Raw genomic sequence first — 11,704 nt, 5'->3', positions numbered from 1 at the left:
CTAAGAAATTTGAAAACATCTGTGACTAGAAATCTTTAAAGAATAAGGGTCATCATTTCAGCCTGCTTTGTGGTTCAGCAGGCTGAGCTCTGCCTTCCCAGGGGGTACGAGTCTGGTCACTCCAGAGCCCCTCAAGCTGAAGCAGGCATGTGCTTCAGCTCCACCATTCTCTGGCGTTAGCAGCGAAGTGCAGCCCCTCATGGCTACCAAAGCCACAGTGAACCTGGTACCCCTCCCCCCACTGCTTAAGGAATTCAGGGGATGGGGGAAGGGTAAGGTACGGAAATAAAAATAAAGATGAGTCAAGACCAGCGTCTTCAAATTAACAAACTGTAATTGTTTTCCCAAAGATACATTTTTTTTTTCATACACATCCATCATACACTGTAACCAAAAAAAGCAGTGTACATGAAATAAGAGAAAATAAATTAAAAATCCATAGCATAGGTAAGGAGGCTCTAGTCTGGAGCACAGCTGAGTTTCCAGCAATATAAGGAGGCTCGAAAGTTTCTTTTATAAGAATGCCTGCTAGCAAGGGTTCCAGCCAGGTGGTTGGTTGGTCTGTAAGTCAGTCTTGAGTACTTGAAACAGTTCTGTGTGTGTTTTTTGTTTTTTTTTTCCTTAGCGTTTAGAATAGCCATCATTGTCCTGCAATAGGCAGAGCTATCACGTCCAGGAAAAATGAGGGAGGGAACCACAGAGGCAGCGTGAGATCCAAATACAGCATTCAAAGGTAATTGGTCCAGTGGTGCCTGGGGAAGGAGGAAGGGAATGGCACTCCTGGGTTAGCCATCTTCCTTTGGGGGTGTGTACCAGCCTGCGAAGAAATGGAAGAAAATGGTGAGGTGGAGGCTGTTTTGCCCACCCTCCTAGCCCGAATCACTGAAGACACCTCCAGGGTCCAAGGTGAAAAGATCCTGGAAAGGGCCTCCTGGTGCAGGGAGAGAAGGTCTATGGGCAGGTGAGGAACCACCTACTTGGAGACTGTGAGCAAAGGGAGAATGATGACACCAGTGAGGTGAGCCTGCCCCCGGGGCGGCAGGCAGGTGGGGCGGTGCCCAGTCTACCCCTGCCCTGCCCGCCACTGCTCTTACTGGAGGAGGTGGCACTCGTCACCCTCCAGCTCACTGAATTCCTTGGAGAAGAGGGGCAGGTGCTGTGCTAAGAGGTGGAAAAGGCTCAGAAACCGAAAGGGGTTCTTGCTGTTTGGGCGGATGGAAACCTCGGGCTTGGCAAAGGTCCGCATCTCAAGCCGTGGCCGCAGGCTCACCGTTCTTTTCGTGGATCTGCACCAAGGACTTGTAGGACTGCTGCGCTCTTGTCAGGCTGTACTGAGACTGGGGGGAGGAAGCCGCCAATCAGGCCGCCGGACAGCCCGCTGTGGCCCTGCTGCCGCCCAGAGACCAGCTCCCCGCGCCGTGCTCCCGACAGACCAAGTGCCGGCCGCCCGGGGGGCCCACGGGGTGCAACCCCCTAGCTTTCCCCCTCCAGACGGGCACCCTCCCCAGAGGCTCAGGCCGGCCTGAGGCCAAGGCCCTGCTCTGCTCCACGCAGGTACACTAGGCCCACGGGCTGACGCTGCGGCTCTGTCCCGCTGTGGCCTCCTAGCGGCCCTGACTATACGCGGCTCCCACAGTCCCACCAGGTCGGGGGCTGGGCTCCTTACTTTGTTGGCTCCAAACTGCACTCGTGCTTTTCCCTTCACCAGTGTGGCACTGATCTGCATGATCACTGACTCTATTGAGTAGGCACTGCTCCAGCCCTAAGTAACAATGTGGGCAGAGTAAACGAGTCAGCAGACTTTCCAGAGAAACCCGATGCTTGTTCTCCAGAGAGCAGCTGCAGCCATGGAAGGGCCCCTGCCCTTCACTCCCAGAACAGCCATCACCCATTTGCCCAGGTCAGTGGGTGCAGGCCCTGCCACGCAGAATGAAAGGGCCATTTATGCCCATCACCCAACCCTTGGTGGGAGGGTGAGGGGTAAAGGTCAGCCTAGCCCTGCCCAGGCCAGCCAGGCAAAGAACGAGAGACAGGCTCACCTGCTTAGTGAGAAGTTCCATGCAGATGGCACCTCCACCCAGAACATACCTGCAGAAGAAAGGTTGGTTAGCTGTGCCTGGCAAAAGCTCCCCAACCCTTCCTCACCCTCTGCCCTTGCTGGGCCACTCACCCTCCAGAGAGGACTGGAGACACAACCCTGACAAACGGCGGGTCAAAGGGAAAGTTATCCTGAGGGAGAGATGGAGGCAGCCATCAGGGAGGGAAGGTCAGGGCCCTCTACAGTACTGGAAGGTGGAAAGGATGCCTACGCCCGGGAGGGACTGGAAAGGAAGGACTTACTTTAAAAGAAAAGTTAAGTAGGATGAAGTCGGCTCCTTCTTTCTCTTTGAGGATCTGGAGATCGTTGTGCAAAGCGCTGTCCTGGTCAACTCTAGGAAGCAACCAGTTTAGGCTCAGCTCTGGGTCTAACTCAGAAGCCTTGAGGCTCCCACTGCCCCTGGGGCAAGCAGCAGAGAGCCAAGCCACTGCCCACACCTGCTCCCGGGATGGCTGGCCCTGGAGACTCCCACCACGGAGACTTCACTCACTACTCAAGTTCCTTTCCAATCACACAGTCCCCACTTACTTGAGGAGTTTGACATTCCAATCATACAGACTGTCATTCACGAGTTCGACTGCATAGTTTCCTGAAGGAGGGAAGAAGGATGTTATCAGATGATGGTCCCAGTGTAAGTGGGACCCGATGCAGATCCCTAGCCCAGGCTGAGAAGAAAAAAAGGTCAAACGCTCCAGGTTCATCCCACATAGACATGCATCCAATCTAAGCCACTATGAGGGGTGTTCCATCCTTGGCCTAAAAACTTGGTCAGCACCCCTGTATCTGCTGCTGCCACCATGTCCTTTCTGAAAAGCCCGTGTTCAGAGCCCTCTGTGAGGCAAACTCACCACCTTTGAAACTCTGTGATCGGTATATATCCCTGAGCTCCTTCATCAGCCGGTCAGTAGCCTGCACCGAGCCAGATACCGCACCCTACAAAGGAGACACAGAGGACAGAACATCTCACAGTCGTGTGCTAGGCTTGAGGGGCAGGCCGGCAGTATGCCCCGGCGTTGGGCAAGGATGAGGCTCACTGATAACCCACGCCAAAGAGGCTGCTGTTTCCACCCTGACACCTGATGGCCTACGACCTCCCAGCCGGCACCAGCCAACCCCTCCGCCCAGCTTCTCCTAGAGGGCACGTACATTTAAGTAATCTTGCCTCTGGTTCTTTTTAATTTTCTCTAGTATGGCCAAGTTTTCTTTTCCGATGCCATCATCTTCAGATTTCTTGCCCTCAGCTGGCTCTTCTTCTTTCATTTCATAGTGATCTAGGTCTTCTGTGTCCTAGGGGGATGTGTGGGGTAGGAGTGGGATAAAATAAAGCAAGCAACACGCATTGTGGAGAAGGGCCTTTCCCTTCTCCAGTCCCATATGACTTAGAGCTGCAGGTGGAGGAAGACAGACAGCTGCAGCCTATCTGGCAGTCGAGTGAGTACAATACCCTTTCCACTGCTGGAAAGCCCCCAGCCCCACTCCCTTCACAATCTAAAAGACGAGGCAAATCTCTCCTGTTCAGTTCTCAAGCTGCAGGGCTACGAAAAGGTCTAGGGAAAGCAAGCAGAGACTCGGCTTTCTTGTTCCCTAGACCTACCCTGGCCCAACTATCCCTACAGTTCTCCTTTGGCAGCACAAACTCTTCCTTAATTCCTAGAATGACTTTGGCCTGACACTGTGACTCAAAGCTCATGTTTCATCAGGTGACTTCTGTACCCAGGAGTTCCCAGGACTCCAGGTCTAAGGGAGAAACGTCCTGCCTTCCCAAGTGCAGGGACTGAGGAGATAGGCAGAGGCACCCACTGCCAAAATGGAAATAAGGAAGGGGGTCCAGAATGCAGAGGGCAGAGGTCAAGAACAGAACCAGCCCCTATTCACCCTGCTCGAAGTGAGGAACTAGTTCACTGCACATGGGGAGGAGCCCGTATCAGCCAGACTTTGGAGGGCTGTCTGCAGGCTGACAGGAGAATGCTTCATGTATCCTGCGCCCTTTGTGCAGGTTAAGACCCTGACAAAGTTACAGAAGTTGCAGAACCTAGGATGCAGAGAAACAAAGTAATCGTGTTCTCCTCTCTCTGGCAGAATATGGTGATACTAATTTCCTAATTATTATATTAGTTGCTGAGATGCTAGACACACTAGCTCATTTAGTTCTTATAACCACCATGACATTATTTTATCATTACCCCCATACTACAGAAGAGAACGCTAAGGTCCAGGTGAGGTTATCATGCCCACAAAATCATACAACTCTTAATAGAACTAAGATGCACATCAAATTTGGCCTGGCTCTGAAGTTCAAGTTCTTAACCAAGTTGTTTTTAGAGAGTATCACCAATCATTTAGCACTTATGTACTGAATGCAGGCTTTCACATGCAGTGCCTTATTTAAAGACAACCCTATGTAGTAGATATTAACATCCCATTTTATAAATGAGAAAACTGCAGAAGTTGTACTTTAGTAGAATAGGTAAAACCCCCCAATCAAGAGAGCTGGAAGATAGAGGATGCAAGCTCAGGTCTGACTACAAAGCCATCCGAGGTTAACATAGTGACTATTTAGTGTAAACAGATTTGCACTTATCTATCTTCGGCGGTTGGACATGGGTGTCGTCTCTACTACACTGCTGCCCCCATCCCAGGGGGGCACTGTACTGACCCTCCCAGGTCAGTACATCTGTCTTTATTCATTTGGTATTTCTCTCTCCCCAGGTCTAGACTGGAGCTCTGTACATAGCAGGCTCTCAGAGCTGCTGACCAAAAGAAAGGCCTACCAGTACCGTCTTGGGTAGAAGCCTACCTCAGGCATCTCTTCATCTTCATCTTCTGAAGACACGTCTTCCTGTGTACACTGCAGTGGGGAGGGAAAAGATGGAGGTCAGACCTTGGTGGCTTCCTGGAATGTAGCCTTGGACCTACTCCCCTGAGCCTCTGGGTCTGGAAGCTGTGCACCTGCCCATGAGGCCACCAGCCTCCCTGCCAGTCAGAACTGTGCGGAAGCGACAGTCCAGGGATGACTTCACTACCAGTGCACTACATGCCCACCAATGAGAGAAGCACATGGCTGTTTCTGCCACCTCACTCACAAATCCCCGTTTAATCTCCCCAAGAACCCCTGTAGTCAATCATCTCTAGACTGAATTGCATTCTCGGATCTTAACACGGGGCCTCAGTCCCCAATGGTCACCTACTGCTAAGGGTAAAACACCCCCCGAGGGATGACCTTGCGCAGGACAGAGTTTGATCAGAGGGGTGAAGTTACTGGTGCCCCATTTAGCTAGATTCCGAACATCTGGAGGAGAGGCAGTCATGATATGTGTAGGCCGAGTCATGATATGTGTACATGTCTGGAGTAGCACTGGAGAGAAACTTCTGCAGGTTCACCTCAATTAACATGTATTTCCTGAGTGCTGTTTGTGGGGGTAACTCTGCCTAACAGGGTTCAAAGCCCCTCAGGTGCTCACCTGCTCGGCTGGCAAGGGCTGATCCAGCATCTCCACATCTGGATGCTGAGGGAGGTTATAGAGTTTACACAGGTCGGAGATGATCCTCTTCAGATGCTGCAATAGCTGGGGCAGGGGATCACAGTGACATCAAACACTCCTTCCCCACCCCAATACCGAGAGGTACACGGGTGAGCTCTTATCTCAGCCCCCGAATTGGTACCAGGTTCTCTAGAACTCACAGACCACAGGGCTGTGGGGAAGAGCTTACGGGACGAATCCTGGGTCAGGTGCAGGGCTCTCCCTGTGGCTTCAGGAAGCAACTCCCCTAGGACGTCTGCCTCAAGTGTTCAGGCTACCGCACCACCCACTTTTCAGACACATGTTTCACAGGATGTTTTCATGGCATGGGTCTCACAGGAGGAAAATGCACTCCCTCCTCAACACCTTGGCCCCCTCACCAGAGTATTCCCTTTCTTTATGTCCACCAGCCTCTCCAAGACAGCAGCCAAGTTAGGGTCATCGGACTCCACTGACCAGATGGGGGGCACCGCAGGGTATGACTCCTAAGAGGGGAAGAGCAGGGAGAGCAGTCAGGACAGGAGACCCTGGGGAAAGCTAGGTTTTGCCTGTCTTCCATGCCCCAAGACTTCTAGTCCCTTTGCTCTCCACCATCTGCCCCCTTCCCCCAAAACACATATACAAGCCCAGCTCAGCAGGCAGGTTCCCAACAAATCCCAGACCAGGAGAAAAAAGTCCCTGTGATGACCCTTTCCAAGAAGCCTGGTCCTTTTCTTTCAAGAGTAAACATCAGAGAAGCCGCACAGCCGAACTGTGCTGACAGTGAGTATGGCTTCCTACCTCCTGTGTTGCCTCAACAAGCTCCAGACCTTAAGTTCTCCCACACCCAACACCCAGGCCTCCGACCCTCCTCAATCAGTGGAGGAAAGGATGGCCTCATCACAATCACACTGGCAGAAAAAAACCAGAGACCACAGATTACTTTCATTTTAGCTAGGGACGGAGAAATTAAAAAACTAGATTATGTCTCTAAAACCCGAAAGTAAAAGGGTGGCAGGAAGAATCTTCCCACTCCATTCCTAACAGAACCCCTCAAAGGCCACTTCTCCCCACCTCTCCTTTGGGAACCTGCCACCCTCTCAGTCCAGGCGTAGGCTGTAGGGCTCCACATGGCAGGCTGGGAGAAAGAAGCCTACGCTGCTAACATTCCCAGCATTCTTGAGCCGTGGTGCCAAATGCAGCCTGACCAGACTCCCCCTCTGCCCAAATCAAGGGGGCCAGTTCACACCAGGTCTTCTTTATAGTGGTCACAGGGAGTCTCAGAATCTTCTAAACTAACCTGTTTCCAGGGACAAAGACAGTAGATGGCCTCTGGCAACTGAGAAGGCAAGTAGAAGGGGGCAAACCTACCCTTAAGGAATTGAAAGCATAATTCAGGTAAGGAATCAATCCCAGAAGTTTCCACATACGCCAAGGGAACCTCCTAAAAAGGTCTTAAACTCTGCCACTGCTCTAATCCTCAATCCTGGAGGAAAACAAATTATCAAAGATGCTCAAGTCGTCAGCTCACAGAGCCACACCTAGTCCTTCAATCTTGACTTTTTAGTATGAAAAAAAGTGAGAGAGGAAAATGGAACACGTGAGTTTTGGTGGGGCACCATCCAACCCAAGCTGAGGCTTGCCTCACCAAACCTTGACCTGGTTTGATACAAGAAAGGGATAGTAAACAAGAACCATGTGAACTGAATTCAGGCCCCCAAGTGCCACACTATTCACAAGTCTGTCTTTCTCCAGACTACTCCCACTTGCAGTGTGCCTGCCTGGATAAAGTACTGTCCCCTGGCTCGCTACCCGGTGCTCCCAGCAGGGTCAACACTACCACACTAGGTGAATCAATTATGTTAAGTGCCATACCACACAGTATCAGGTATTCCCAGATTACCAGACGCCAACCCTATTCACAGAATGTTTGAGGATAGCCTAGGTAGAAGACCTGTAAGGTGCTTCCCAGCCCCGCACACCTAGGATGGAAAAATGCTCACTGGGAGAACAGGAACTGTTACCACTCAGAACAAATGAGATTGCCCTTGCACATCACCATCATTATCAGGAAAGGTAACAACCCAGGGCAACTGGAGATATCCATAGGGAACAGGATGGGAGTGGCAGCTACCAGCTGGGGTAAAAGGAGGAGAGTTAGAGGTTACACCAGAGTAAAAGGCAATCCAAAGGAGAGGAAGCAAAGGAGTCGGTGAATCGCAAACTATCACTGGTAAAATTCAGAGAGGAAGAGGGGCTGAATGACACACCTGGGCAGGGATCTCACAGGTGGCAACGTCCTAAAGGAAAGGTACTGCTGAGAAGGGGGAAATCACTGAAATCTACAGAATTCCAAGCCAGGTCCTTCCAGCTGAAGTCAATGAAGAGGCTTGGAACCTTGGGGGTGAGGGGGCCGCGGGGAAGAGGGCCATTCCCAGGTGTCCAGAAAAGTCGTGAAGTAACCAAAATGAGCCAAAATGATGAACCTTGCGATGTGGGTGGGTAATAGAAAGGGGTAGTCGAGGCGCCATATGTCAGGGTGTCCCTGACTATGAAGGGTAGAGGTTCTGGGTGCATGGCAGAATCTCAAGCGTCAGAAACAAGTGCAACCTGAAGAAAAAGAGCCGAACCCCGAGAGGGGATTCGGCCTCCCAGGTCTTTCGAGACCAAAAAGCTGTGTGGGGTGATTCCGAGTCCCAGACAAGAGGACCCCAGAGACACGCACGCGAGGGGGTCCTCACCGTGATGTTGCAGTGGATGCGGACAGGATCCCCAGGCACCGACCCCCGTGAGGGGAGATGCGGTCCGGGCGCGGCCCCCGCCCCGGCCCCTCCGGCCCCAGCCAGCAGGAACTCGCAGCTCAGCTCGTCCAGGCAGGCGCTGGCAATGCGGAAGCGCTCGTGGCCGCGGTGGAAGATGGACTCGAGCAGCTTCAGCTCCCGCCTCAGGCAGGGCCCCGGCCCCGGGCCCCCCCCCGGGCCGCCCCCGGCCCCCGGCGCCGCCCCCTGGCCCCCCAGCTGCTGCCCCGGCCCCGGCTGCTGCTGCCCCTGCGGCTGCGGCTGCTGCATCCTCCGCTCCGCTCCGCTCCGGGGCCGGCGGGCCGGGAGCCTCCGGCCTCCGCTCCGGGCTCCGCCGCCGCCGCCGCCGCCGCCGCCGCGGTCCGCACTTCCTGATCCCCCCTTCGCCAAGATGGCGCCGCCGCCACCTCCGGGACAGGGCCCCCCCCTCGCTCGCCGGCCCCCCCCACCGCCGGAAGCCGCGCGCCCCTCCTCCTCCTCCTCTTCGGCGGCCCCGCCTCCGTCCCCGTCACGTGACCTCACTGCTCCGACCTCCTTCACGTGACACCTCTCTCCTTCCCGCCCCCTTGTTCTGTACAACCACCCTCCACATGTGACCCGGGGCTTCGGGCTCGCCGCCTTCAGCGTCTAAGTGCGTGTTTACGTACAGCGTGCGTGCGTGCTAGAGCCCTCGCCGGCGAGCCCATGTCACGTGACCCGGCGCCGCGTGCTCCCAGGGGCTACCTGCGCGGGACCGTGTTTCCTGCTCTGGGCCCTTCTTCCTCCCACCCGGAGCCGTGGTGAACATGCAGGGCTCTCAGTGAGCGGAGAAGAAAGAGGCAGGGCTGCGGTCGCCTCTGTATCATCTCTATCCTGCACCCACCCGCCTGTCCTTGGCGCACGGTCCCCGAGGCTCTGTTCTCTTGGGGCCACCCTGAAATGTGGAGGGGCGTGTGATTGGGGAAGGAGCCAGGGAACCGGTTACAGGAGGCTTGGGTTGTCATCCCGGCTGTTTTGTGACCTTGGGTTAGCCACCTTCCCTGAGTTTTCTCATCTGTGATTTTGATGAGGATGCTAATGCTTGCTTTGCCTGCTCCCGAGGGGTGGATGCTAGGAGATCGCAGAGTGGTCGCTGGTCAATGCTGCACGACGGGTAGTCGATAGCTGACTCTTCGCACTTATCAGTCCCTTTGGGTCTGAACGTGGGTCGGGGACGGACAACACAAGCTTCCTCTGCAGGGTCATGGAAGGAGGACGTCACTAGTCTAAACCTTTAACCCGGCAATAAAATGAAAGGAGACCACAATCCCAGTCCAAAGTCTATCGGGCCTGTCGCAGTGGTCCTGGCATAGCCGGTGTAGGCGGCAGTGCATCCAGAGCCTCGCTAGGTGGCACTATCACAAAGGACAAAGCTGGCTGAGGTTCCAGACACCCGTAGTTGGCGTTCCTCTTCCAAGGGCAGGTGTTAGCCCAGGTAGGGCCTGATGGGTTCTACCGAGCCAACTTGGCGCTTGAGCAGCTGGCCAGATTGCTACCTTCTCCTTCCACTTGGACTAAAATGAGTTAGCCTTTGTGGGAACTTGACTGTGCACCTTGATGCTTTGTTCTGGGCTACTCATTTATGTTGTCAGTGGAGGTTGGTAAAGGCCTTCATTGGCTAAATTGGGTCCCGGGTATTCAAAGATGATTTATCTCCTTTTGGGAGATTGGACAGTTAGCTACATGTCACTTTTATGAATGTGCAAATTGGGAGCATAAAGGCTGTGCTAAGAATTCCTGTTAATTGAAGTATATTCAGTATCTCGTGTTAACCTGTAATAGAAAATGATGGGGGAAAAAAATTGGGTTGGCCAAAATGTTCGCTGGAGTTTTTCTGTAACATTGTATGGAGAAACCTGAACGAACTTTTTGGCCAGCCCAATATATACATGTTGTTCAGTCGCCCAGGTGTGTCTGACTCGTAGTGACCCATGGACTGCAGCAAGCCAGGCCTCCCTGTTCGTCACCATCTCCTGGAGTTTGCCCGAGTTCATGTCCATTGCATGGGTCATGGCATCCAGCCATCTTATTCTCTGACACCCTCTCTTTTGCCCTCAAACCAATTCCTCAGGGAGTGGCAAACCACCTGAGTATACTTGCGGTGAGAACCTCATGAACTGTATAAAAGGTCAGAAAGATATGACACCAAAAGATGAGTGTAACGGAATCACTTTGTTGTACATCTGAAACTAACACAGTATTGTAAATCAACTAAAAATCAATTTTTTTTAAAGTCCCGTTTATTGAACACTTACTAAGTCAGGGTAGTCTGCAAATCTTTCTAAACACTACCCTTCCTTCCCAACAACATAAGGGAAGCATTTTTATCCCTGTCTTACAATCGGGAAAAGGAGGGATTACCCAAGGATTTACAGCTAGTAAGCAGAGTTCCTGAGCATGTCTCCAAAGTCCATGCCTCACCCCTCTTTGCCTTCCTCTGATGCTTTCTCAAGAAGTTTTCGCGTGTTGCTGACACCAGCCCTTACCCAAGGAAATCACAAATGCTGCTATTTGGAAGATCCTGACTTCCTTTATAATACTGGTTTTATTTCTGCCATACTGAGTGAAGTAAGTCAGAGAAAAACAAATATGGTATATCAGTGCATGTCTAATGCATATATATGGAACCTAGAAAGATGGTACTGATGAACCATATTTTATGAAGAGTTTTAATTAGAGGAAAACAATATGATGAGACAGTCTCATGGTTTTGCAGACTCCCAAGTCCCCAGGGAGGAAACTCAAGTCATAGTCACTGGGATGAGATCTGTCACTTCCTCTGCTGGTGTCTTCAGCATTTCAGCTCTCTGGCCAGGAGAGTGCTTTGGCATCTAAAAGCCTAGTGGGGAGTGATGTCTGGTGTCTGCTGATATGTGTAGGGCAAGGGCTTTAGAAGTGGAAAGGAAGTTATAGATATGTTCATTTAATGAACACTTGGGTGCTGGGGAACAGGAGTGAATAAAACAACAACAACAACAACAACAAAAAAATCCCTGCCCTTGGAACTTACGTTCTGTTGGTGGACACAGACATGATAAAGGGAGAGTTGATAAAGCAAACTCACATAGAGAAGAACAAATACGTCCTAATCACCTATGACATGTGATGCACTGAGGATGCAGCATTGAGTGAGACAGACTCAGTCTTCACCTTTCCCGTGCATTCAGCCTGGGAGAAAGTCAGATAAATTCATAAATTGTTTGTTACACATTCAACCACTTAATTGCAACTGTGGTAAGTGCCTCAAAGAGTAAGACTAGAGATCTGGGAAGGCTTTCCTGAACAAGTGA

The 11,704-nt window shown here is 52.2% G+C and overlaps 1 protein-coding gene across 1 annotated transcript; it reads right to left on the bottom strand.

The window, feature by feature from the left end:
• Positions 1–316: 316 nt before the first annotated feature.
• Positions 317–8,722, bottom strand: UBE2Q1 (ubiquitin conjugating enzyme E2 Q1). Its single transcript, XM_061120704.1, has 13 exons — positions 8,340–8,722; positions 6,000–6,104; positions 5,560–5,664; positions 4,896–4,946; positions 3,245–3,385; positions 2,947–3,031; positions 2,627–2,687; positions 2,341–2,431; positions 2,171–2,229; positions 2,040–2,088; positions 1,667–1,762; positions 1,271–1,337; positions 317–817 (listed from the first exon to the last, which is right to left on the bottom strand). The coding sequence occupies exons 1-13, from the start codon at positions 8,664–8,666 to the stop codon at positions 786–788; spliced, it is 1,269 nt and encodes a 422-aa protein (XP_060976687.1). The 5' UTR covers positions 8,667–8,722; the 3' UTR covers positions 317–785.
• Positions 8,723–11,704: the final 2,982 nt, after the last annotated feature.

The sequence above is a fragment of the Dama dama genome, chromosome 20 (assembly GCF_033118175.1).
Source record: "Dama dama isolate Ldn47 chromosome 20, ASM3311817v1, whole genome shotgun sequence".
NCBI lineage: Eukaryota > Metazoa > Chordata > Mammalia > Artiodactyla > Cervidae > Dama > Dama dama.
The sequence above is the reverse complement of the archived record's forward strand: the minus strand, read 5'-3'. Positions and strand labels throughout refer to the sequence as shown.